The following is a 24,049-nucleotide window of genomic DNA, read 5'->3' on the forward strand; positions in this document are numbered from 1 at the left end:
CCACCTTTTTTGGCTACTCGTCCCATTCTGTTATGAAGAGTATGTACGAGACAGCTAGCTTATCTTGCTTATGTCTTGCTTACAGAACGTGAACTGAAGAAATTGACATTTCCGTTTGACATGTTGACTTGACTGTTTATAATTTATTTTATATTTTGGCTGAGCTAGCAGCGATTTGTTATTTTATTTAATACACGCATGATTCCTAGTCACTAAATAACTGATAACCAATAGCTAAGTTTACCTTAGTCTAGTTATACGTGGTAATACGTTAAGAAGTAAGAAGATAAAAAAGAACAGTACAAGTGATACGGTTTGCTTTAGTCATGGAGAGCGGCAGCGAGAATTTAGACTTGATGAAATTTATTAATGTTAAAGGCAACGTTGAAAACATTACTCCACATAAAATAGCAGTTGTCGCTTTTATCAGAGAGTATGGTTTGTTGAAGATAGAAGGTGAGTTGTCTTTTTAACCTTCAACTTAGAAGATCCAAGGAAAATCTGACTAGCAATTAAGAATTTAGTTTAACTATTAAATTTGAATCCTTATTAAATATTTCAGCCAAGGAAATGATTGACTGCACTATGGCTCCAACGTACAGGAAAGATTTCTGTTTATTAGCACTCAAACTCATTCAGGTTAGTTTAACATTAATTTTCGGTTAGGTTAGTAATGTCATTCTCAGACAGTGTACAGATTTTATGTTCCCAAAAGTTGCTATTGATAAAAAAATGCAGTTTATAAGTTTTCTTTATATATTTACAGATTTTTCCAAAGTGTCAATGAGTTTAAGAATAAATTAGATAATCACAAAGCAAATTCTACTCAACACTGAGAACTTGGTTTATGACTCTGGATACAGGCATTATCAGTTATTTAAACTGCCTAATAATAATTTTTTCAATAAAATTTCTACATAAATGAATGTATGGTAATTTTTAGTGTCCAGATATGGAGTTCAAAGAATTGGAAGCACTACTCACTGATGGCCGCTATAATCTGCTAAGTGTACACTTGCAGAACTTTTGTGTGCGCCTACAGAACATCTATGTGAATGGCATCAGTGCCCTGATGGATTGTGTCACCTCAGCTGTTGACAAACTCATGATAGAACAGACTGAGATAAATACATGTGTTGTTAGTAGGTGCAGTGTCTTGGGTATGTTTACATATTTATAAGAATTTATTAATTTCTTCTTCTCCTTCATTCCTATTTACATTCCTTTTTTAGGGTAGGGTAAGGGTAAAAACGGGGCCCTATTACTAAGAGTCCGCTGTCTGTCCATCTGTCTGTCTGTCTGTCACCTCTTCGTGCGTGAGTCCAACTCGCACTTGCCGGTTTTTTTATAAATCTCAGCTTGCTGTTTTCATTTAGTTTTCCCCTGGTCCTGTTGCTCTTTAACACTTAACCACTGACAGGTTTTTACAGTAACCAATGAAACATCATAACAACTTTGATGACATACCATATTCTCTGCCAAGCTTTAAAATTTGTTAGAAATAATATCTGAACACACTGCCTGATGTGTTGATATATCTGTTTAAAAAGGTGTGTACAAATTATTTACAACCGTGCCCATGTTTCTACTGCTGTTGACTGTACAAGAATGTATTGAGATACAATTTGATCAATAATTAATAAATTAATGATTTAATTTGCTTACCGTTGGACTTAGTCAATTTGTGTAAGAATGTCCCTATAATATTTATTTTTATTTAATCAGGAATATTTAATTAGGTATTTGGTCATTAATCATTACATATTAGACAAACATTAAAAATCAATTATTTAACAACAATAATCAGGATGTTCTGATATTATCTAATTCAAACTAAATTTGCTATAGCAGTCATTTTGAATCCATTAATTTCCAACAGCTTATTGTGACTGTATTTTCAGGATTTTATCTAAGAAGAATCATGCTTTACCTAGACAAGCTTACGTTTGTGCAAGTTGTATCCTTATATAAGTCATTTTGCCTTTATTACCAGAGAGGCAGGCCAGGACTGATGATGAGGTCATTGAGTAAAGAGGTAGGGGATTTTTTTTTTAATGATATTAATCCACACAACACTATTTTGACAAGTGTGATCCTGTAATTGACTTTCCATCTCGTATGTATGGGTGCTACTTTGTATTGATCACAGAACTATATCAAGATAGAAGGAAAGAGCTCGGCAATTTGTAGGGAGACCGAGCGTGTAACATTTTGCGTAGGTACTTTGACGTCACAAGCGTAATTTAGTGATGAGAAACATAAGCCGCGCGAAACGATCCAAAAGCATCGATTCACAGATCGATTAGAACACGGCATAGATTCTAAAATATCGATAAGAACCGACAGAAGAAATGATAATTATTTTCGACAGAGGAAATGATAATTCACATTGACGATTCAACGGAGCCACGTCGTTCTATTGCGAAAATAGTGTTTAGTTTATGAAATTTATATGTATGTTAGTCTATAAGGTATATGTAATATAGGCCTTGTTGCCTGAATTAAATTTTAAAATAAAAATCACAGAACTTTATCAAGATAGAAGAAAGGAGTTCAGCAATTTGTAGGAAGACCGAGCGTGTAACATTTTGCATAGGGTAAACCCTCCAGTGAATGAACACCCCCCAGTGAATGAACAAATTCACGTTTTTTGTCTAAAATAAAAAATATAGCAATTTCTACCACTTGTCGTATTTTTTTTCCTATAAACAACTTTATTTCCTATGCAATGGCAACCCATGATAAATTTATTTTCGATTAGTTCGAATGTGACTGGCGTTTGAAGTTGACGTGTTTTTGGTTTTGAAGTTTTGTATGGAAAAATTAGATCCCAGATAAGAACAGTGTACGTTTGGAGCAACATATGAAGTGCTTATTTAATGTTCATCTGTACAAAGTTTAGTTATTTGGATAGATTAAGAGTTAAACCTTCTATAAATGCACACTTTGTCGGCGTATTATGCGATTAAGTCTTTATTTTTTATAGTTCCATTACTGGCTTATCAAATGTTCTAAAACCAGTAAAAATTGGGGAGCGCGTGCTTCGCACTGGGCCGGGTTGCGAGGTCGGTGTCCGCAGAGGCGGCGCGCACGTGCTACTTCGCCACGGTGCACTCGCTGCTGCAGTATGGAGCTGAGCTTTGGGGTCGCTGTGCAGAGTGGGAGCGGGTGTTCCGCCTCCAAAAACGCGCAGTCAGAATTATCGCTCGAGTACCCCACGATACCCACGCGAAGCCTCTGTTTATTAAGCTAGGTATCCACTGCCAGCAATAGTCATTCTGCATGTGGCTGTATATGTAAGAGTTCATCTGGCGGCATTTAAAACATTTAGAATGTTAAGCTCGTACGAAACGCGGAACGCAGATAAGATTGCGGGTATAAGCCGGACGTTGCCCAAGTCATCTAAACTCACCCACGTCATGGGTCCCACTGTCTACAATAAGTTGCCTAAAAACATAATTAATGCTCCAAGCTTGGGCAGCTTTAAATTCCACCTAAAGCAGTGGCTTATCGAGCAATCGTTTTATAGCTATGATGAATTCATTGCGTGTAAGGCATAATGCTTACTATTATCATATGTTAATTCCACCATTTGCAGTATACATTATTATATTGACAATTATTATTAAAACATTTAGTTAATTATTATTAATCAGAACTGTTTGTACCTAATAACTAGATCACTATTATTGGGAAATCACTATTATTAATTATTTATTATTGACGTGTAAATTGGTTTTATAAATAAATTATTATGATTATTATGATTATGATTATGAACGGTGTGTTCATTTACTGGTGTCGTCTAGATTTTTTTTTTTTCTAAATTTATATGTAAACGAAGTGGTATTGAACTTGTTTTCTGTGATTCTGCATAGAAAACTATTCTGATTCATTTAGCCAGTTTTCCAGACAAACAAAATTTCTATAGTCCATTTACTAGATTTTTCATGCCTATGTATAAACAGTACAAAATTTGGCTTGTTCATTCATTAGGTTTCTACTAATTCTATGTATGAACAATGTAACCACAAACACCGCAATGAAAAGTCTATTATTTTAAGCATTATTTGCTGAGCCTGACCTTTTTTCATCAAAATATGCACGTTGTTTCTTATTTTAAAGATTGATTCTCTTTTTCTTATTAATATGTAACGGATTTCTGTGTTATTGGTGAATAAACATTATTTTATTACATTCTTATATATTTAAAATCAATATGGAGGGGATAAAAATATATGAACGCTTTCGCTATACCTACTAAAATAGAGCTGGAAACGGGTTTTGTGTTATGTATTTTTAATGCTGATTAAAAAGATCGAAATTATGTTTGGTTTTTGCGGTGTTCATTCACTAGATTTTATGTTCATTCATTAGGTTTTTGGGTACTTTTTGATAAATTATGCTATAACTCAAAAACTATGAATGTAATAAAAATCGCAGAAATTACTTTCTTAATTATTAAATGAGGATTAATTAAATTGCAATTAATTATTCAAATTATTAATGAATGCTGAAAAATGTTTTTTCAAACTTGGAGAATTGCTTAAGTGTTCATTAACTGGTGGTCTTACCCTAGGTACTTTGACGTCACGAGCGTAATTTACATTCAAAAGCAGTAAAGGCCAGTAAAGGTGTCTTCGTGGAAATGTATAGAACACATCCGGCTGCTCTTTGTAGGAAACCATTTTTTACGACCAGTTGCTTCAATCCATTTATTTCTTATATTAGGATAATTCGGAAAACTAAAACAAAATTGAAATATAGAAGTAACCATAACCTGTTTGTTATTAATATTTGCTTTGCACTACGTACATTATATAGCTGCATAATAATATAAGAACGTAATTATTATTTCGAGTAAGACAAACAAACTCATCCAAATAAACGTTTTATCTATCTAAAATCGCAGTGTATAGCAAGCACTATTCTTACTTTTGACAGAAAAAATGAGAAATCAGCCTTGAGCGTGACTCGACAGCTTGAATAGCTTATTTTTACATCGCTGGTTTTGAACGCATGCCAAGTCTGGCTCGTCAAATTAAAGCCGCAATGGAAAGTTAGCGTGAGCACACAATCGCCCGCTACTGTTTTGATGAAAATAATGAAATAAATAGTTTTTTAATTAATAACAGATATTTAAGGACAATTTGTACTTACCTATGAAAGGAAATACCTCCATTAACAGCTCCAACTTTATTGGTAGTGTTTGAACAGTTAATTATTGCGCAACAAACATTTTTAAAACCTGACGTCGCCGTCGCAAGCAGACTGAAGTTCGCGGCGAGCAACTGAGACACCGTGTCTTAGTTTTGCCACGCGAGGTACATACACTCTTTCCTTCTATCTTGATATAGTTCTGTGGTATTGATAGCTTTTGGATCTCCAAAATATAAATAAATAATATAAGTATATACATATATTAATATATAGTGAAAGACTGTTCTAAAAAAAATTAAACAAATCAGTCATCAAAGCACCAATTGGAATATATTTGGATTTTTTGGGAAAACATTGTAAATTGGTGCAGTACCTATTGTATTAAAAAAGCTTAGAACAAGTTTTTTTTTGTTATAGTAAACTAAAAGCAAGTATTGTATAGAGATGAGAAGGTAATGATAATACCAATTCTGAAAGGGATGGTCTTATGGAACTTTCAATAGGAGTAGCCAAGATAGCACTATTATGCTTGGTCCTTGTAGTCTCACTTTTCATTTTTGTACTACTGAGTACTAAGCACCCTCCACCCTCCATTCTTCATAGATCACACCATCTGAATTTAGACAAAAATTGACAAAAAAATACTTTCAATCAAAAAAATAATGGGTATAAAACTTAAACTTAAACATAAATTATACATAATTCCGAAAAATGTTATGCCGAATTTCAGAATACCGAATTTTATTATTCCGATTTTTAAATGCTCGACCTGTCAAAATTCCGACTGTCGTAATTACGAATGATGAAAATCACGAAGATTTATATTTCCGAAAAGACAATTTTTGTAAATTACGAACCACATAATTCCGATTATACCAATTCCGATGCTGACAAACACCGAATTTAACAATCACGATTTTTGAAATCACGAATTCCGAATTGCCATTATTCCGAAATTTTTAATTCCGAACCACATAATTCCGATTATAACAATTCCGACAGTGAAAAACGCCGAATTTAACAATTACGATTTTTGAAATCACGAATTCCGAATTGCCATAATTCCGAAATTTTAAATTCCCAACCACATAATTCCGATTATACAAATACAAAACAAAAATACAAAATTGTTTATTTCTTTCAAATACACATTGCCATGATTTAGGGGATGGAGCCGCCCGGTAAGCAAAAAATTGCCTGTGTCGGGAGGCACCGCTCTTCCCTAGGTTAAAGCATACTATTTGTATAAATAAAAATTTAAAGTCTAAAGATTAATTTCTAAAACTAAAATAACAATAAAAAAATAATTATTATAAAAAAAAACAAAAAACCCGACTGCACACTAAAAAGAGGAAAACAAGCCCCACAAGAAATATTGTTTAATCAAATGCTAAAACCAAGCTATGGAATGTAATCGATAGTTAAATAAATAAAAACTTATTCTAAATACTAACTATATATAATTTATAAATGTTGATGGTAAGTATCGCAGGCGGGGACCAACACAGGGTTACTTATAGTCATTTTGGTTGTTGGTTGTTAAGTTCACTATTTAGCAGAATGTTACTTAGGTAGGTATTTTCGTTGGTGGCGGTCAAGTTGGTTGGTTGATGAGCTTACACGAAATTTTAACAAACTTATGATATTGTAACTTAAATAATATATACCTAGTCGGCTCATAAGTTCTGTCATATACATAGTATCAAATAAAATCAAAAGTTTAAGTTTATTCCGTATAATTTGTACAGCGTTTGAAAGCTTATAAACTAGAGAATCTAAATGTATAACATTTATTCAAAATGACCGCCATAATTATCTACACAGGCTTGAAGTCTTCGTGGCCAGTCGTCAATGGATTCACGCACCACTTTCATGTCGATATTGGCCACTGCCGTAGCAAGAGATTTTTTCAGCGAGTCTAGATTTGCATGAGGTTTTGAGCACACCTTTTCCTCTAAATACTGCCATATTTTATAGTCTAAAGGATTAAGATCTGGGCTAGAGGAGGGCCAATCTTCATGCCGTATAAAGTCGATTTTATTGGAGGCGAGCCAGGCTTGTGTAGACTTTGCCTTATGGCCTGGAGCAGAGTCCTGCTGGAAAACCCAATGCTGGTTTAGAAACATCGTATGGGATAGTGGTTTCACAATATTAGTCAACACCGTGTCTTGGTACACTTTGGCACTAGTTTTTACTCCTTTCTCACAAAAATGCATACTAGTGACGCCCGCATAAGAAACTCCCAGCCAAACCATCACAGATGAAGGGTGATGACCTCTTTGAATACGGGGAATGCTATTAGACGCTTCTTTACTATTGCGAGCGTACACTCTATCATTTTGTTTATTACAGTTTTCTTCTATGTCAAAAATTTTCTCGTCCGAAAACAGTATACAACGGTGCTTATTTTTAGCGTACTTCTTCAATAAAGCTTTAGATCTTTTAAGCCTTAAAGCTTTAAGCCGACCATTGAGAAGATGGCCAGTTTTTCGTTTATAAGCACGAAGTCTCAGGTCTTGATTAAGCACTCTTTTCACCGTGTTTTTGCTCAAACCCATCTGGAGGGCCATAACTTTTTGTTTCCTAGCGGGATTTCTGGCAATGCGTGCCCTAATTGCTTGTACAACCGCTGGAGTCCTAGCTGTACGCGGACGACCGCTTCTTTTCTTGTCATTTAAACTAGAGACCTCACTGTATCTTTCTATGGTACGATACACAAATCTTAGAGAGAATTTTAAATTTTCAAGTAGCTTAAAAATTTTAGTCGGCGAGTGACCACAACGATATAGTGCAATTATTGCGGTACGGCTATCTTTAAGCGTCCACTCCATGTTGAAGAAAACAGAAAATTGCAAAATTATACTACTCAAATATTTAATAAAGATTCGAAATTCAAATGCAGAACGGTTTTTGTTTTAGGAGTTCCAAATTTAAATTTTAAAGGCCAGTGACAGAACTTATGAGCCGACTAGGTATATTATATAATATATTATTATAACAACTCCAACAGTGAAAAACGCCGAAATTAATTAAATTTACGATTTCTGAAATCACGAATTCCAAATTGCCATTATTCCGAATTTTTTAATTCCGAATTGACGTTATTCCTATTTTAAATATCCGAATTTTCAAATTTCCGAATAACGATATTCCGAATATATTGTTAAAGTTCGTTTTCTTGTGGGTCGCAGTTCTAACTTAACCTAACCCACTTTTCTGGCAACAGTTTGTTTTCTTGGGGGTCGCAGTTCAAACCTAACCTAACCCACTTCTGGCAACAGTTCGTTTACTTGGGGGTGACAGTTCTAACCTAACCCACTTCTGGCAAGAGTTCGTTTATTTCGGGGTCGCAGTTATAACCTAACCTAACCCACTTTTCTGGCAACAGTTCGTTTTCTAGGAGGTCGAATCTCCAAATCCGAATTTATTTATGCCGAATTTTTATGCCAAAAATATTTTATGCCGAATTTAACGTGATGCGGCACGACAGGCACTCGTAATAACTACTATAACGCGAGTCTTCATTTGAATATCACTAATTTCATTTTTCCGACCTTACAAAAAACCGAATATCTGAATACTGAATTACTCAAACGAAACGTGTCTTCATTTGAATATCACGAATTTCATTTTTCCGACCTTACAAAAGACCGAATTTCTGAATACTGAATTACTCAAACAAAACGTGTCTTCATTTGAATATCACGAATTTTATATTTCCGACCTTACAAATGACTGAATTTCTGAATTCCGAATTATTTTATTTCCGATCGGACAATGGTTTTTCGGAATTTAAGAATTCGAAAAAAAATTTGTTCGGAAAAGTTTTAAATCGGAACTTTAAGCTTTCGGTAAAATGACAATTGGATTCTAAATTTTCTGAAATAGCACATTCGTGATTTTCTTCCATCGTGTTTTTAAAAATCGTAATTTTGATATTTCGGACTAATAAAAAATCGGGATTATGAAAATCGTGCTTATGAAATTCGGAAAAACATATTTCGGAATTATTGGGTGTTCCCGTTCCCCACCAGCGCTTGGTGGGCAACAACAGACCTAACTAAATTACGTAGGTTGTTTTCGATATGTTGTCAGCAATGATAAAACGTAATAAACGTACTTTAAAATTCGTCGCATTGCGTACATGTTCTGTCCCTCACGGGCGTACGCGTGCGGCAACTCTATGGTACTTATACTTGCTTTTAGGTAGGAAAATATTCCAACTGTTACTTTGAGGCTGAGAGGCTGAGGCATCATTATATTCATTATCGACATTATCGTAAACAAAATGACAAAAACCGCCTTTACTTTACTCTATACCTACAGTACCCCAAATAATTTAAATTTTTTCCTACTTTATGTTTGAGTTAAAATTACCATCTCAAAAACGTTAAAAAAACATTTGATTTCAGAAACTAAATAATGTTGAACCCCAAGTGGCTTCGACGTCGCAAGCATTTCCTGAAGACCTAAGATTGTCTAAACTATCTTTTAGGATGAACACAATAGACAGAGACAAGTTAGTATCATAATATTGCCGAAAAATGTTTGAGAATGTTAATTTTTATTTCTAGTTTCTAAGAAAAAGAAAAAGGCGCTGTACTGCGCCATCTATTTTGTGGTAAGTGGATTGCCAAACGTCAAATTTACGGAGCCGTACAGCGCCTTCTACATCAGCTGTGGAAACAAAAAATCATGCAGAATGCAGACTATACGTCTGCAAACGATACTACAAAAAAATTGGAAAAATTCACCGCTTCCGGCAAAACTCGAACTTGCGACCTTTTGGAACACCGGTCTGATCACTCTAAACCAACTGAGCTACAGAACCTTTAACAGAAGCGTGCGCATCTTTTCATTCCTTCCTTTTTGTTTACACATCTTAGGGAGGCGCATAGCGACATCTACCATAAGAATGTAATACCTAGTAGCGTTTACACGACACGGGTCAACGTGTGTAGCATTTTGACTAATTTTGAGAAATTTGTTTGTTTGTTTTAGCAGCTTTGAGGAATGCCAATGGTCTCGAAAGCAAGCCGAGCTGTTTACAGCCCAACAGGCCAATCTATTGCAGGTGAATGAGGATAAGGCTCTACCGCCACGCCAGCTGCAGAAAACAATCAACAGAATCATGAATGATATCCCGGAATATTCAGACATTGTAAGTACTGAATTTTAAAAAAAAGGGTATTTGTGATCCAATCAGAACAATCCTTAAGAGGCCTTATTCCTACAAACGAGCGTATTTTGCAAAATGCTTCCTTTTTCATTCAACATTACGACGTAACTATTAGTATTTATTCAAAAACTGTTAACGTTCTTAAATAATCATTTCCTAAACTAGCGGCTGAAATAATTAAAGTTTGCATTTTCTCTTTTTAAACCTAAAATAAATGAGTTTTCCTGGGAGTATTTTTCAAAATTTGCAGTGAAAGGTGTCATTTCGGTTGCCAATTTTGCAGTAAACAAAAATCATTTGGTACATGAATGATTACAATTCAATTCACCATATCTTGTACGAGGGGCTAAAATGATTGAAAATCAAAGATTCATTAAAAAAAATTGATAAATAACCTTCCGAGTTTTCTTCATTTTTTCGGTGAAAACAGGGTCGCATTATATTTTTTTATCGCAAATTGTACTTATATTTTGCCCTCAAAATAATATTATAGCAAACTCTAACTTTATGTGAACCCATAAAAAAATAATCATAACTATAGGACCTATTTTACCGTAAATTTAAATATTTTTAAAAGACGTATAAATCACGCTGCACCGACACTGCGCGCTCAGTCTCCGCCGGGCGCGCTTAGGGGACGGACCTGCGCTCGATCGTCAGGCGTTTGTTTCGTTCGTAATCAACGAGCTAGTTCCGAGAAGTGGTGTATACTGCGATTAGAAGATCTTGATCCTTAGGTGATCAATGTAATCATAGGTACATTTTATAGCACAAATATTAAATTTTTTCGCCTAGGTGATCGGGTCTGTTCAGGGTGCCTAGCCAAGATGCCAACAGTTTAGGTACCTATAGTTTACATTAAAACCAAATCTGTAGCTGGCCTCTGAATGGGTAGTAGAAACGGGTTCCGTATGTCTTTCCCTTTCCAGATGACCAAGGTGCCTAGCCAAGATGCCAACCGTTTAGGTACCTAGAATATAATTTACATTAAAACCAAATCTGTAGCTGGTCTCTAAAATGGGTAGTAGAAACGCGTTCCTTGTATCTTTCGCTTTCTAGATGACCAGGGTGCCTAGCCAAGATGCCAACCGTTTAGGTACCTATAGTTTACATTAAAACCAAATCTGTAGCTGGCCTCTGGATGGGTAGTAGAAACGGGTTCCGTATGTCTTTCCCTTTCCAGATGACTAAGGTGCCTAGCCAAGATGCCAACCGTTTAGGTACCTATAGTTTACATTAAAACAAAATCTGTAGCTGGCCTCTGGATGGGTAGTAGAAACGGGTTCCGTATGTCTTTCCCTTCCCAGATGACCAAGGTGCCTAGCCAATATGCCAACCGTTTAGGTACCTAGAATATAGTTTACATTAAAACCAAATCTGTAGCTGGCCTCTAAAATGGGTCGTAGAAACGCGTTCCTTGTATCTTTCGCTTTCTAGATAACCAGGGTGCCTAGCCAAGATGCCAACCGTTTAGGTACCTATAGTTTACATTAAAACCAAATCTGTAGCTGGCCTCTGAATGGGTAGTAGAAACGGGTTCCGTATGTCTTTCCCTTTCCAGATGACCAAGGTGCCTAGCCAAGATGCCAACTGTTTACGCTCCGTAGCGAACGAAACGCAACCGTCTCTGTCGCACTAATATGGAAGAGTGATAGAGAGCGATTACCCTATCGTTCGCTGCGGAACGAACGACTGGCATCTTGGCTAGGCACCCAGGTTTAGGTACCTATAGTTTACATTAAAACCAAATCTATAGCTGGCCACTGTAATGGGTAATAGAAACGCGTTCCGTATGTGTTACGCTTTGCAGATGACCAGGGTGCCTAACCAAGATGCCAACTGTTTACGCTCCGTAGCGAACGAAACGCAACCGTCTCTGTCGCACTAATATGGAAGAGTGATAGAGAGAGATTACCCTATCGTTCGCTGCGGAACGAACGACTGGCATTTTGGCTAGGCACCCAGGTTTAGGTACCTATAGTTTACATTAAAACCAAATCTATAGCTGGCCACTGTAATGGATAATAGAAATGCGTTCCGTATGTGTTTCGCTTTGCAGATGACCAGGGTGCCTAGCCAAGATGCCAACCGTTTACGCTCCATAGCGAACGAAACGCAACCGTCTCTGTCGCACTAATATGGAAGAGTGATAGAGAGAAATTACCCTATCGTTCGCTACGGAACGAACGACAGGCATCTTGGCTAGGTACTCTGATTATCTGGAAAGCAAAACACATGCGGAACGCGGTTCTATTACCCATTTCAGTGGCCACCTACAGATTTGGTTTTAACGTAAACTGTAGGTACTAAACCCGAGTGCCTAGCCAAGATTCCAGTCGTTCGTTCCGAAGCGAACAATAGCGTAATCTCTCTCTATCACTCTTCAATATTAGTGCGACAGAGACAGTTACGTTTCGTTTGCTACGCCATAAACGGTTGGCATCTTGGCTAGGCACCCTGGTCATTTGGAAAATGAAAGACATACGGATTGCGTTTCTATTACCCTTTTCAGAGGCCAGCTGCAGATTTGGTTTTAATGTAAACTATAAGTACCTAAACGGTTGGCATCTTGGCTAGGCACCCTGGTCATCTCTGGGTACAAGTATGTATATATTATGTTCTTAACATAATAAATTGAAATTACTACTGGCTATAACAATAAAAATAATGTTACTTGCTATTGAAATCGACAAAGATCAAGATTATTCTTCTCTGCGTTCAAAACGCGTTATAGTTGCCGGCGCTCGCGTACCGCGCGTCAACGCCATCTATTGAGTGTTATTTCGTGAAATCGATGAACGCTCCAGGGAATAAGGGCTCTTAATGAAAATTACTCCCGTGTCAAAACGAGATGCAATTCTGTAGTTTATCTTCTGGTCGTGGAGCACACTGCGCATATATCTTCGTGCATAAAACGCAACATGTGTCAATGTTTCAGCATTTCCTCAGTTTCTTAAACTGCATACGAATGAAAGAGTTTTGCGGCGCGCAAGACTCTCTCTACAACTGCTTCGATCGCGCGGTGTTTTGCGTCACAGGCAACAGCAGCGCGTGTAACGACAGAAACAAGAGTTTCCGCTACGCAGCTCTCAATAGGGCTGCGATGCATACGAAGTTTGGTCACAAGTAAGTTAAGAATTAATCTCCGGTTGAAACCATGCGTTGCGACAGTCAGCATCAAATACATAGTGATGACTGAACGCGTAACATACCTACATAACACACCTTTGTTAGCTTATATGTAAATAAAAACGTGTACCGATATACATTTAATTGGCCACTTTCATCGTCACTATCTATAGGTACATATTTGATGATGACTGTACAGTCACGTCACGTTCTGGGATCTGGGCTGAGTTTGCAGTATACTGCTAAAATTTCGCAAATTGCGGGCATCTCTCTCTGTCACTCTAAATACGCCTTCATTGGAGTAAAAGAGATGATCCTCGCAATTTGCGAATTTCGGTTTTGGCGGTAGGCCCTCTGTACGAAACGTACCTACATAATTAAGAAGCCAAATTCTAAGATGCGGTATTGGTATTCGATACTTATGTCTGTAGGTATTTACTCGTATTTCCGAACAATTGTACTATCTACTTCTGACGACTTATTATGTTATTAGTTAATACAGGTAATAGATAAATTCAAAATTAGGTGTATGCGCAGGTATGTCCCCTCGTGGTCGGCAACCCTTTAGCAGCCAAGGGCCACATAGTGTTACGGTTGAAAATCGTAACTGAAGTTTTGGTTTATGTAGGAATCTATTTCTTTTCGATATTCCTAACGACATCTAGCAGCGGTGTTGCAAAGCAGTGTTAGGTATCGTAAGACAGTCGGATCAATAGAGGTTTAGCGCCATCTGTCGAGCTCGAGTGATACTTATTGAATGAAAACCTGGTAACACTCAACATAAGACGTGCTTTCAGATACTTCGCTGATTATTTAAGGTTTTGTTCTTGAAATACAAATTAAAATAATATACACGGAATATTTTCTAACATATTCCATCGTTTTTCCCAAATTACTTTGGATTTAAACATGGTTTAGAGGGCTGCGTAAAAATTAATTAAAATTAGTTAACGAAGTTGAAGCGGGCTGCACTTTGTTAATATTTGTAAGTTTATCAGATATTACACACAATAAAATAAGTTTTTGGCAAACATTTCATTTTTGGTACAAGATTTTATCGCTGACTGTACTCATTTCCATAGGTAACTAATACTCATCGAGACAATTCTAAAAACCTGAAACACAATTAGGTTTCGTTGTTTTATCACAGAGTTCCTATGGCCACCTCCTGTCTCAATCATCAGATTAGCTCGATGGTATACCATAATATTGCATTGTCACCTGAATTACGTATGCAAATTTTCAGCTTCATTGGAAGTCGGGAAGTTGGTCAAATTTAACTTGCAAGATATGGCCCGTACATACTTACCAAAGATATATATAACTCCGTAATAGATGGATACAGTCGAAAAAACGTGCCTCGAAAATCAAGAAAATTTGACTCTCGTTCAGAGGGCGCTACTAGCTTTGGCCTACTGTCGTATAGATGGCGTTGACGGTTTCGTTTGTTATTTAACAATTTTAACGCATATCAGTGAAAGAACATGGGTCAAAATCATAAAAATAATTAATGCAAATAAAAAAAATCATTTATCCATATTTAAATACATTTTATCGTATTTTTATAAATCTTCATTTTTAGTTTTAAAGTGTGTCGACAGATGGCAGTGAATTTACTGGGGTTACAAAATTTACTATGACAGTACCGCTCTAGTATAAGTTACTCAATGATACATACATAGGTACATTGCAAGTTAATAAAAAGCTTGTAAAATAGCCAGGGACGCTCGCGGGCCGCAAGCCGCAAGTGAGAGGTTCGCGGGCCGCCTGTACCGACCGCTGCATTATACAAAGGAGCAACTGTAAGAAAATTAATACTAACAGTAGAGTTCGTTTCGTTTTTATGAGAGTGAGGTGTCCAATTTTTCATAATAGTATTGTCTTTTACATGAGGTAGGTTATTCCCTCCCGTTGCCACCGGCGACAGCTGGTAACATCCGGGAATAACCCATGTACTCTGGCACAGCTCACTGGCGATGGAGAGCGTGCGCGAAGCTCTGGCCACGGCGCAGGAGGCGGCGGACGGGTCGTGCCTGGCGCACGCGGCGGCGTGGGGCGCGCTGGCGGGCGGGCGCGCGCGCCGCGCCGCGCTGCTGGCGCGGGTGCCGCGCGCGCCGCGCCCCGCCGCCGCCGCCGCGCAGCTCATGGCGCAGCACACCGCCGTCAACAGCGTGCGCCCCGCCGAGGTCTTCCAGGTACTGTGTACTGTGCTCGAGGACGAATACTGGACGGCCGCGGCCGCTCGAACCCGTTTACTAGTAGATCGCCCAGCTGGCTTCCAGTCCGCGGCCTAAAAGCGACTATACCATACAGATGAGATACCGAGGCCGTACAGGGGGCCGATTTTTTAATTTCGAACGCTCGATTTCGTGTATATCCCCTTTAATCAGCCTTCAATATATTTCCACTACTAGGCATTAAAATTCTACTAATAGAATTGAAAACGAGTGGTCAATACCACTAGATTCCCAATTTCTATTGATCGTATTTCAAAACTATCAATTCGCCGTTTTCCACAGATTTTCAAGTGACGAAATCGAGCGCTCGAAATTCAAAAATCGGCCCCCAGGATGGCCTTATGGAAAATTCGATAAGAGTAGCACAGAAAGCGCTATGATATGTAGATTATTAGTCATATAAGTATTTGCTTGTCCTTGACCAGCCAGGAAACGATTAAGCGCATTACTAAGTGGCGCATCGTAGGCGTAGTTTGATGTTACAGTCGAGCATTAAAATGTAATACCTAACTAGAATAACTAGATAGAGGAACATGTAATGTAATGATGACGACTATTCCACAGATTCTAACCAAGGGCGACTCCATAAACTACCTCCACGCCATGACGGACCTGACCATGGCGGGGTTAGCCAATACAGCAGCGCTGTGGTCTCTCTACGGGAAGACAGAAATGGCGTCGGTGGCGTGCCAACTCTTACTCAACCTGAACACAAGTAAGATACCAACTAAAGGCTACTCCATCAACTCTAATGGCCTGACCATTGGCTGGGTTAGCGATACGGTCTGTGGTCTCTATACGGGAAGATGGATATGGCGTCAGTGTGCCAGCTGTTACTCAACCTGAACACAAGTAAGATACCGACTAAAGGCTACTCCATCAACTCCAATGGCCTGACCATTGGCTGGGTTAGCGACAGAGTCTGTGGTATCTATACTGGAAGATGGATATGACGTCAGTGTGCCAGCTGTTACTCAACCTGAACACAAGTAAGATACCGACTAAAGGCTACTCCATTAACTCCAATGGCCTGACCATTGGCTGGGTTAGCGATACGGTCTGTGGTCTCTATACGGGAAGATGGATATGGCGTCAGTGTGCCGGCTGTCAGTCAAGCTGAACACAATGAACATAATAGCCTGACTATGGCAGGGTTAGCCACACGGCCTGTGTCTCTACACTCTCTACGGGAATACGGAGATGGTCTGAAAATAAGATTCTAGCCAAAGGTGACTTCATCAACCATTAGCGATGGAATTAAGGCTTTTGTCTACGGGAAGACCACGCTCAACTTGAACACATAAAATAAAATTCTCCTCTTGAGACAACTGCGATTGAATGTATATAATATATCTATCTATACGTTTTTCGCAATCATAATACAAGGGAGTCGTACAGTACAGTCAGCATCAAATAGATTGTGATGGCCAAGGTAGCCAAATATATCGTACCTAATACTTCACTTGTCATGGATCTCTATCCAATGTACATTGCGTCTCAAATACACAGACAAAGAGATGTTGGACTAGTGGAATACCACCCTAACACACCTGTTTTTACCATACCGATACATTTAGCAGCTTTGGCTATCTATTCGATGCTGACTGTAAATTAGGCCCGATTTACGCTTTGATTATTTATTTATTTTTATTTATTTAAACTTTATTGCACAAGCAAAGAAAAATGTACAAATGGCGGACTTAATGCCAAAAGGCATTCTCTACCAGTCAACCATTAGGTCAAACAGAGACATAAATGTTGGTGCAGGATAGATTCATAAATTATAACGAGAAATAGAACCAAAAATAAAACAAATATTATGTATATATATATATATAAACATAATAACGTAAACTAACAAAATTATGATTAAATACTAATACTTATATGATATACTAAAGATAAACTAATACATATTAGTACATACAAGATGGAGAACATTATTTAAATTCTTCTGACAGAAGATGCTTGCGGAGTAGACGCTTAAAAACAGGCTTGCTTGGGGCTTGTCGAATCGAGAGAGGGAGGGAATTCCAGAGACGGATTGCCTCAACGGCGAAAGAGTTGGACATAAAACCAGTACGGTGAGAAGGGATGGAGAGTTTGAGTGAGCGGGAGGAACGCAGTTCACAGCCTGGACGGGGGGCGACAAAAGTGAATTTACATTTAAGATATCCTGGCTCGAACAAGATGGAAAATAATATACTCAGGATTCTAAGGGACCTACGCCGACGGATAGAAAGCCAGTTGAGCTGACGTCGATAAAAAGAAACATGGTCGTATTTGCGAAGGCCGAAAATAAAACGTATGCCATTATTAATGAGACGGTCAAGTTTATTGAGGTACTCCTGCGAGATATTAGTCATGCATACGTCCGCATAGTCAATGACTGGCAAAACTAGAGCCTGCACTAGGAGTTTTTTGGTACCTACTGGGAGAAAATTCTTAAATTTGTAGAGATTACGCAGCGTCCAACAGACTTTCCGACTAACTTCTGAGATTTGGTAATTCCAGGTAAGGCTTGGATCTAAAACAAGGCCGAGATCTTTCACTTGTTTAGATACTGGAATGATGGTGCCATCAAACAAGATCGACGCGATAGAAACCGCACCAAGCTTCACTAGTTGTTGTTGGCTTCCCAGAATAATAGCCTGACATTTCGATGGATTGACACTAATGCCAAAGCTACTGGACCATTCAGATTATTGTTAAGTGCGAGTTCATAAATTTTCTACTAAACGCAAGTAACAAATGTATGAACTCGCACTTAACACTTATCATTATCAATGTTGAAATCGGCTATTAAGTAATGTTGACAATTTTTTATTAATTTTGTATCAGTCGATCAGGTTTGTTTTGAGGATCAAATGTCTGTATGGAACCCATTGTCTTAAAGCAATACCTACAAAAGTCACAAATGATAGGCAAGTATGACAATCGCACTTTACTGACGAAACGCCCCTAACAAAATGGCAATACATCGTGACGTCATGATATAACGTCGCTATTGCATGGAAGCCGTTTCGATGTATGGAAAACAAGGAAATTGTGATTTTGTCTGTGAATGCGTTTATGTATATTGTTTTGATATTGTTGCTATACAATATTTTTTTAAATAAAGTGTAAGGAATCTAATGGTACCATTTTTTTAAATCCTTTTTTGAAGTTTAAAAGAAACTTAAATTTTAAAACTTGAGGTCTTGTATTTTTTTATTATTTACATATTTTAAGTTTCCAATTGGTTGTGATAAATTGCTCATGTTCTATCTATTTAACTAGATTTATAACATTTAATACTTTCGCGGTTTGAACACATATTAAATCACATTTAGAAACGGGTCTATCGCGAATTTATTTTGTTACCTTTATTTACCGACGTTTCGACATAGGTTTCACTGGTCGTGGTCGCGGCTAACTGACGTCCCAGCAAAATGTCAAAACAGAGATTTGTGTGACTACCCCACGAAAATTGCATTTAAAGTTCGAGGTAGACATCACATTTTCAAACCACCCACTACACATAAAAGTTAATTATTGTCAATAGTCCGACACACAACACTCACAACATCCTCGCACACATCCGAAGATAGATCCCTTGGCTTTAACTTCTGGATCACTGGTCCCCAAGTTGCCGATAAGTTAAAACCATCTACCCTATTAAAATTTCTGGGGTGCTTCTTGATTTCAATCGCTTCTCGCACAACTCGAGGATAATAATGGCGTTCAGTGGAGACAACTTTTGGTTTATGAAGCTCAATCCAGTGATTTGCGCCGCATGTAAGTAGATGTTCGGCGATCGCGGACTTAACAAAATTAATTCGCGATAGACCCGTTTCTAAATGTGATTTAACTAGATTTAGTTATAAAATTCAACATGTGTCAACAACCCTATTTGTAACTGTTAACCTGTTGGCAGAATGCAACATCGGCGTCGGCAGCGTGTGGCACAACACGATGGCGCTGGCGACGGCGGGCGCGGGCGCGCTGTGCGCGGCGGCGTGGCGCGGCGACGCGGCGCTGGCGCGGGCGCTGGCCGCCGCCGCGCGCGCGTCGCCCGCCAGGCGCGTCGCCGCCAGGGAGCGCGCCCGAGGGGCGCTGCTGGCAGGTAACAGGGGAAGGGGAGTACTCACTCAAGCCGAGACACACTGCCTCGGCGGTCATCGGGTTAGCGGGCGCTGGCCGCCGCCGCGCGCGCGTCGCCCGCCAGGCGCGTCGCCGCCAGGGAGCGCGCCCGAGGGGCGCTGCTGGCAGGTAACAGGGGAAGGGGAGTACTCACTCAAGCCGAGACACACTGCCTCGGCGGTCATCGGGTTAGCGGGCGCTGGCCGCCGCCGCGCGCGCGTCGCCCGCCAGGCGCGTCGCCGCCAGGGAGCGCGCCCGAGGGGCGCTGCTGGCAGGTAACAGGGGAAGGGGAGTACTCACTCAAGCCGAGACACACTGCCTCGGCGGTCATCGGGTTAGCGGGCGCTGGCCGCCGCCGCGCGCGCGTCGCCCGCCAGGCGCGTCGCCGCCAGGGAGCGCGCCCGAGGGGCGCTGCTGGCAGGTAACAGGGGAAGGGGAGTACTCACTCAAGCCGAGACACACTGCCTCGGCGGTCATCGGGTTAGCGGGCGCTGGCCGCCGCCGCGCGCGCGTCGCCCGCCAGGCGCGTCGCCGCCAGGGAGCGCGCCCGAGGGGCGCTGCTGGCAGGTAACAGGGGAAGGGGAGTACTCACTCAAGCCGAGACACACTGCCTCGGCGGTCATCGGGTTAGCGGGCGCTGGCCGCCGCCGCGCGCGCGTCGCCCGCCAGGCGTGTCGCCGCCAGGGAGCGCGCCCGAGGGGCGCTGCTGGCAGGTAACAGGGGAAGGGGAGTACTCACTCAAGCCGAGACACACTGCCTCGGCGGTCATCGGGTTAGCGGGCGCTGGCCGCCGCCGCGCGCGCGTCGCCCGCCAGGCGCGTCGCCGCCAGGGAGCGCGCCCGAGGGGCGCTGCTGGCAGGTAACAGGGGAAGGGGAGTACTCACTCAAGCCGAGACACACTGCCTCGGCGGTCATCGGGTTAGCGGGCGCTGGCCGCCGCCGCGCGCGCGTCGCCCGCCAGGCGCGTCGCCGCCAGGGAGCGCGCCCGAGGGGCGCTGCTGGCAGGTAACAGGGGAAGGGGAGTACTCACTCAAGCCGAGACACACTGCCTCGGCGGTCATCGGGTTAGCGGGCGCTGGCCGCCGCCGCGCGCGCGTCGCCCGCCAGGCGCGTCGCCGCCAGGGAGCGCGCCCGAGGGGCGCTGCTGGCAGGTAACAGGGGAAGGGGAGTACTCACTCAAGCCGAGACACACTGCCTCGGCGGTCATCGGGTTAGCGGGCGCTGGCCGCCGCCGCGCGCGCGTCGCCCGCCAGGCGCGTCGCCGCCAGGGAGCGCGCCCGAGGGGCGCTGCTGGCAGGTAACAGGGGAAGGGGAGTACTCACTCAAGCCGAGACACACTGCCTCGGCGGTCATCGGGTTAGCGGGCGCTGGCCGCCGCCGCGCGCGCGTCGCCCGCCAGGCGCGTCGCCGCCAGGGAGCGCGCCCGAGGGGCGCTGCTGGCAGGTAACAGGGGAAGGGGAGTACTCACTCAAGCCGAGACACACTGCCTCGGCGGTCATCGGGTTAGCGGGCGCTGGCCGCCGCCGCGCGCGCGTCGCCCGCCAGGCGCGTCGCCGCCAGGGAGCGCGCCCGAGGGGCGCTGCTGGCAGGTAACAGGGGAAGGGGAGTACTCACTCAAGCCGAGACACACTGCCTCGGCGGTCATCGGGTTAGCGGGCGCTGGCCGCCGCCGCGCGCGCGTCGCCCGCCAGGCGCGTCGCCGCCAGGGAGCGCGCCCGAGGGGCGCTGCTGGCAGGTAACAGGGGAAGGGGAGTACTCACTCAAGCCGAGACACACTGCCTCGGCGGTCATCGGGTTAGCGGGCGCTGGCCGCCGCCGCGCGCGCGTCGCCCGCCAGGCGCGTCGCCGCCAGGGAGCGCGCCCGAGGGGCGCTGCTGGCAGGTAACAGGGGAAGGGGAGTACTCACTCAAGCCGAGACACACTGCCTCGGCGGTCATCGGGTTAGCGGGCGCTGGCCGCCGCCGCGCGCGCGTCGCCCGCCAGGCGCGTCGCCGCCAGGGAGCGCGCCCGAGGGGCGCTGCTGGCAGGTAACAGGGGAAGGGGAGTACTCACTCAAGCCGAGACACACTGCCTCGGCGGTCATCGGGTTAGCGGGCGCTGGCCGCCGCCGCGCGCGCGTCGCCCGCCAGGCGCGTCGCCGCCAGGGAGCGCGCCCGAGGGGCGCTGCTGGCAGGTAACAGGGGAAGGGGAGTACTCACTCAAGCCGAGACACACTGCCTCGGCGGTCATCGGGTTAGCGGGCGCTGGCCGCCGCCGCGCGCGCGTCGCCCGCCAGGCGCGTCGCCGCCAGGGAGCGCGCCCGAGGGGCGCTGCTGGCAGGTAACAGGGGAAGGGGAGTACTCACTCAAGCCGAGACACACTGCCTCGGCGGTCATCGGGTTAGCGGGCGCTTTTTTTTTTCTTTTACGATCTACCTCCAACATGCCTGTTACGCGCCCGCGAGGCTAGTCGCCGAACGGAAGGGCGGTCCCTAGGTGCTGTTGGCAACTAACAGGGGGCAGGGGAATCGATAATCGATCTAACCGTGGCACACTTACACCTCTGCCACGATTACACTGGTTAAATAAATGTATGGGTGTGCACCTAGCGCTCTGCGGGCATGGCCCGGCAGAATAAGTAGTTGCTTCAAGGTAAAAGTTGGCAGAGAAGAGTAGAACTCAAGTCAGGCCGAAGCATAACATTTTAACAAAACCGTTGATGGTCGGTTGTCAAAGTAATAGCCGCAGTACCGCGCGCATTAACCACATTCTTATATTATCAGTGTTCAGCTAATGTAAATCTGTTTTTCTTAATTCTTTCAACAACACCATGTTCAAATGTGATAAAAAAAAGTGCGAATGAAGAATATGCAAATTTTATTTGCCTGATTTCATTTTACTGCATGTTTGTGATTTCATAAATGGTTTTAAAACCATGATGTTTGTTTTGTCAAGATTGGAAGTTATCCATGAAAATGCTCTTACGGGAGATGAATACACTACGAACCCAATCCCGATTCCCGTCCCTAGCAGCAAAATTTACAAATGTCTTACAAATTCGCACTGGTTTTCCAGGTAAATGGGAGGAAGCGGAACAAAATATAAAGCAATTAGCATCCTATGACAGATGGCAGAGCCAGTTATTGAAAGCGGAGATGTTTTACCTAAAAGGAGACGCGACAGAAGCGTTGGAATCCATTCACGACATATTAGACTACTGCAAAACTGAGGATGATAGCCTTCATTATATATCTTTGAGGCTAAAAGCTATGATACTAATGTCTCAAGTACAACATACGTTCAGTAGCATGCAGTCGACAAATATTATGTTGCTGAATGAAGCATTGTCATTGGCAAAGAAATATCATTTGCATTATTTAGCCGCTACAGCTGAAATGCACATAGCAAACGTACAACTGAATATGGGATGCGCCAAAAACGCTCTTATTTTAGTCCGAAAAGTACTACCTTCTATTATGGCTCATGGGAGTGCATACGACATGGCTAGAGGTCAGTGTCACTTAGCATGATGCATGCAACTAGCGATTATTTCGATTAAGGGATGTTCACTAATCGCGTCCGTCACTTTCCACTTGGGAAGTAAACGTAACATGGTTTAAATCACCAATGTGTTGTGCCCAAGTTAAATGGCGCTATTTCCTAATTGTGTATTCTGCCTTTCAGCACTACTTTTGTACACGAAGTGCCGCATAGCTACTGCCCCTACGAGTGGCGAAGCGCGCCTCCAAGTGATACAATCATGCTGCGAAACACTAGAATCTGTTAAAAAGAATTTCACTAAAGTGGGTGCCCAAGCTCGTCTGTTGCAGACATGGTATTTACAGGTATGTAAGCCTAACCAGTTTTCCTCAATCAGTATTTATTTACTATGTCTGTGACTGAATGACTTACTATAGGACATGGAATCCTAGTTCCATTCAGTTGAAATGAAATGCCTGACACGGCAGCTTATCTTTTGAGTTTGGGATTCATGGTAAAGCTATAGGTATAGGTACCCACTTTATGACCTAGCTCGCGTAATGTATTAGGACTTTTTATTGAATGATTATTAATCACTGATTAATTGTTTTTCAGGCTCAGCTGTACAATGCTATTGGAAACCATGCAGCTAGAAATCAATGCGCATTTGTGTATAGACAACTGGAAACACAAAATCCAGTGGAACCAACTAATAACTTATTTATTATGTACTAAGCTAAAATAAAACAAAAATATCATTCAGT

At 42.0% G+C, this 24,049-nt stretch overlaps 1 protein-coding gene across 2 annotated transcripts; it reads left to right on the forward strand.

The window, feature by feature from the left end:
- The first annotated feature begins 119 nt into the window (after positions 1–119).
- LOC134740964 (anaphase-promoting complex subunit 5) lies at positions 120–24,047 on the forward strand. 2 transcript variants are annotated; one of them, XM_063673643.1, is made up of 13 exons: positions 120–456; positions 563–639; positions 944–1,160; positions 1,902–2,035; positions 9,573–9,679; positions 10,162–10,321; positions 13,278–13,465; positions 15,435–15,663; positions 16,270–16,420; positions 19,622–19,810; positions 22,881–23,315; positions 23,490–23,650; positions 23,901–24,047. In XM_063673643.1, exons 1-13 carry the CDS (start codon positions 327–329, stop codon positions 24,018–24,020), a joined length of 2,298 nt encoding a protein of 765 aa, XP_063529713.1. In that variant the 5' UTR covers positions 120–326; the 3' UTR covers positions 24,021–24,047. The 2 variants fall into 2 exon arrangements, with proteins under 2 accessions (XP_063529713.1, XP_063529714.1); XM_063673644.1 differs by having other exon boundaries at positions 10,165–10,321.
- Positions 24,048–24,049: the final 2 nt, after the last annotated feature.

Source organism: Cydia strobilella, chromosome 4, assembly GCF_947568885.1.
Source record: "Cydia strobilella chromosome 4, ilCydStro3.1, whole genome shotgun sequence".
Lineage (NCBI taxonomy): Eukaryota > Metazoa > Arthropoda > Insecta > Lepidoptera > Tortricidae > Cydia > Cydia strobilella.

What these genes read in the sequence shown, in the direction of transcription:
- LOC134740964 (XM_063673643.1), top strand. Translation starts at nt 327, where the DNA reads ATGGAGAGCGGCAGCGAGAATTTAGACTTGATGAAATTTATTAATGTT. An exon ending in CATACGAAGTTTGGTCACAA is followed by an intron (nt 13,466 to 15,434) that starts GTAAGTTAAGAA and finishes ACTCTGGCACAG; the next exon opens with CTCACTGGCGATGGAGAGCG. An exon ending in GCCCCGCCGAGGTCTTCCAG is followed by an intron (nt 15,664 to 16,269) that starts GTACTGTGTACT and finishes ACTATTCCACAG; the next exon opens with ATTCTAACCAAGGGCGACTC.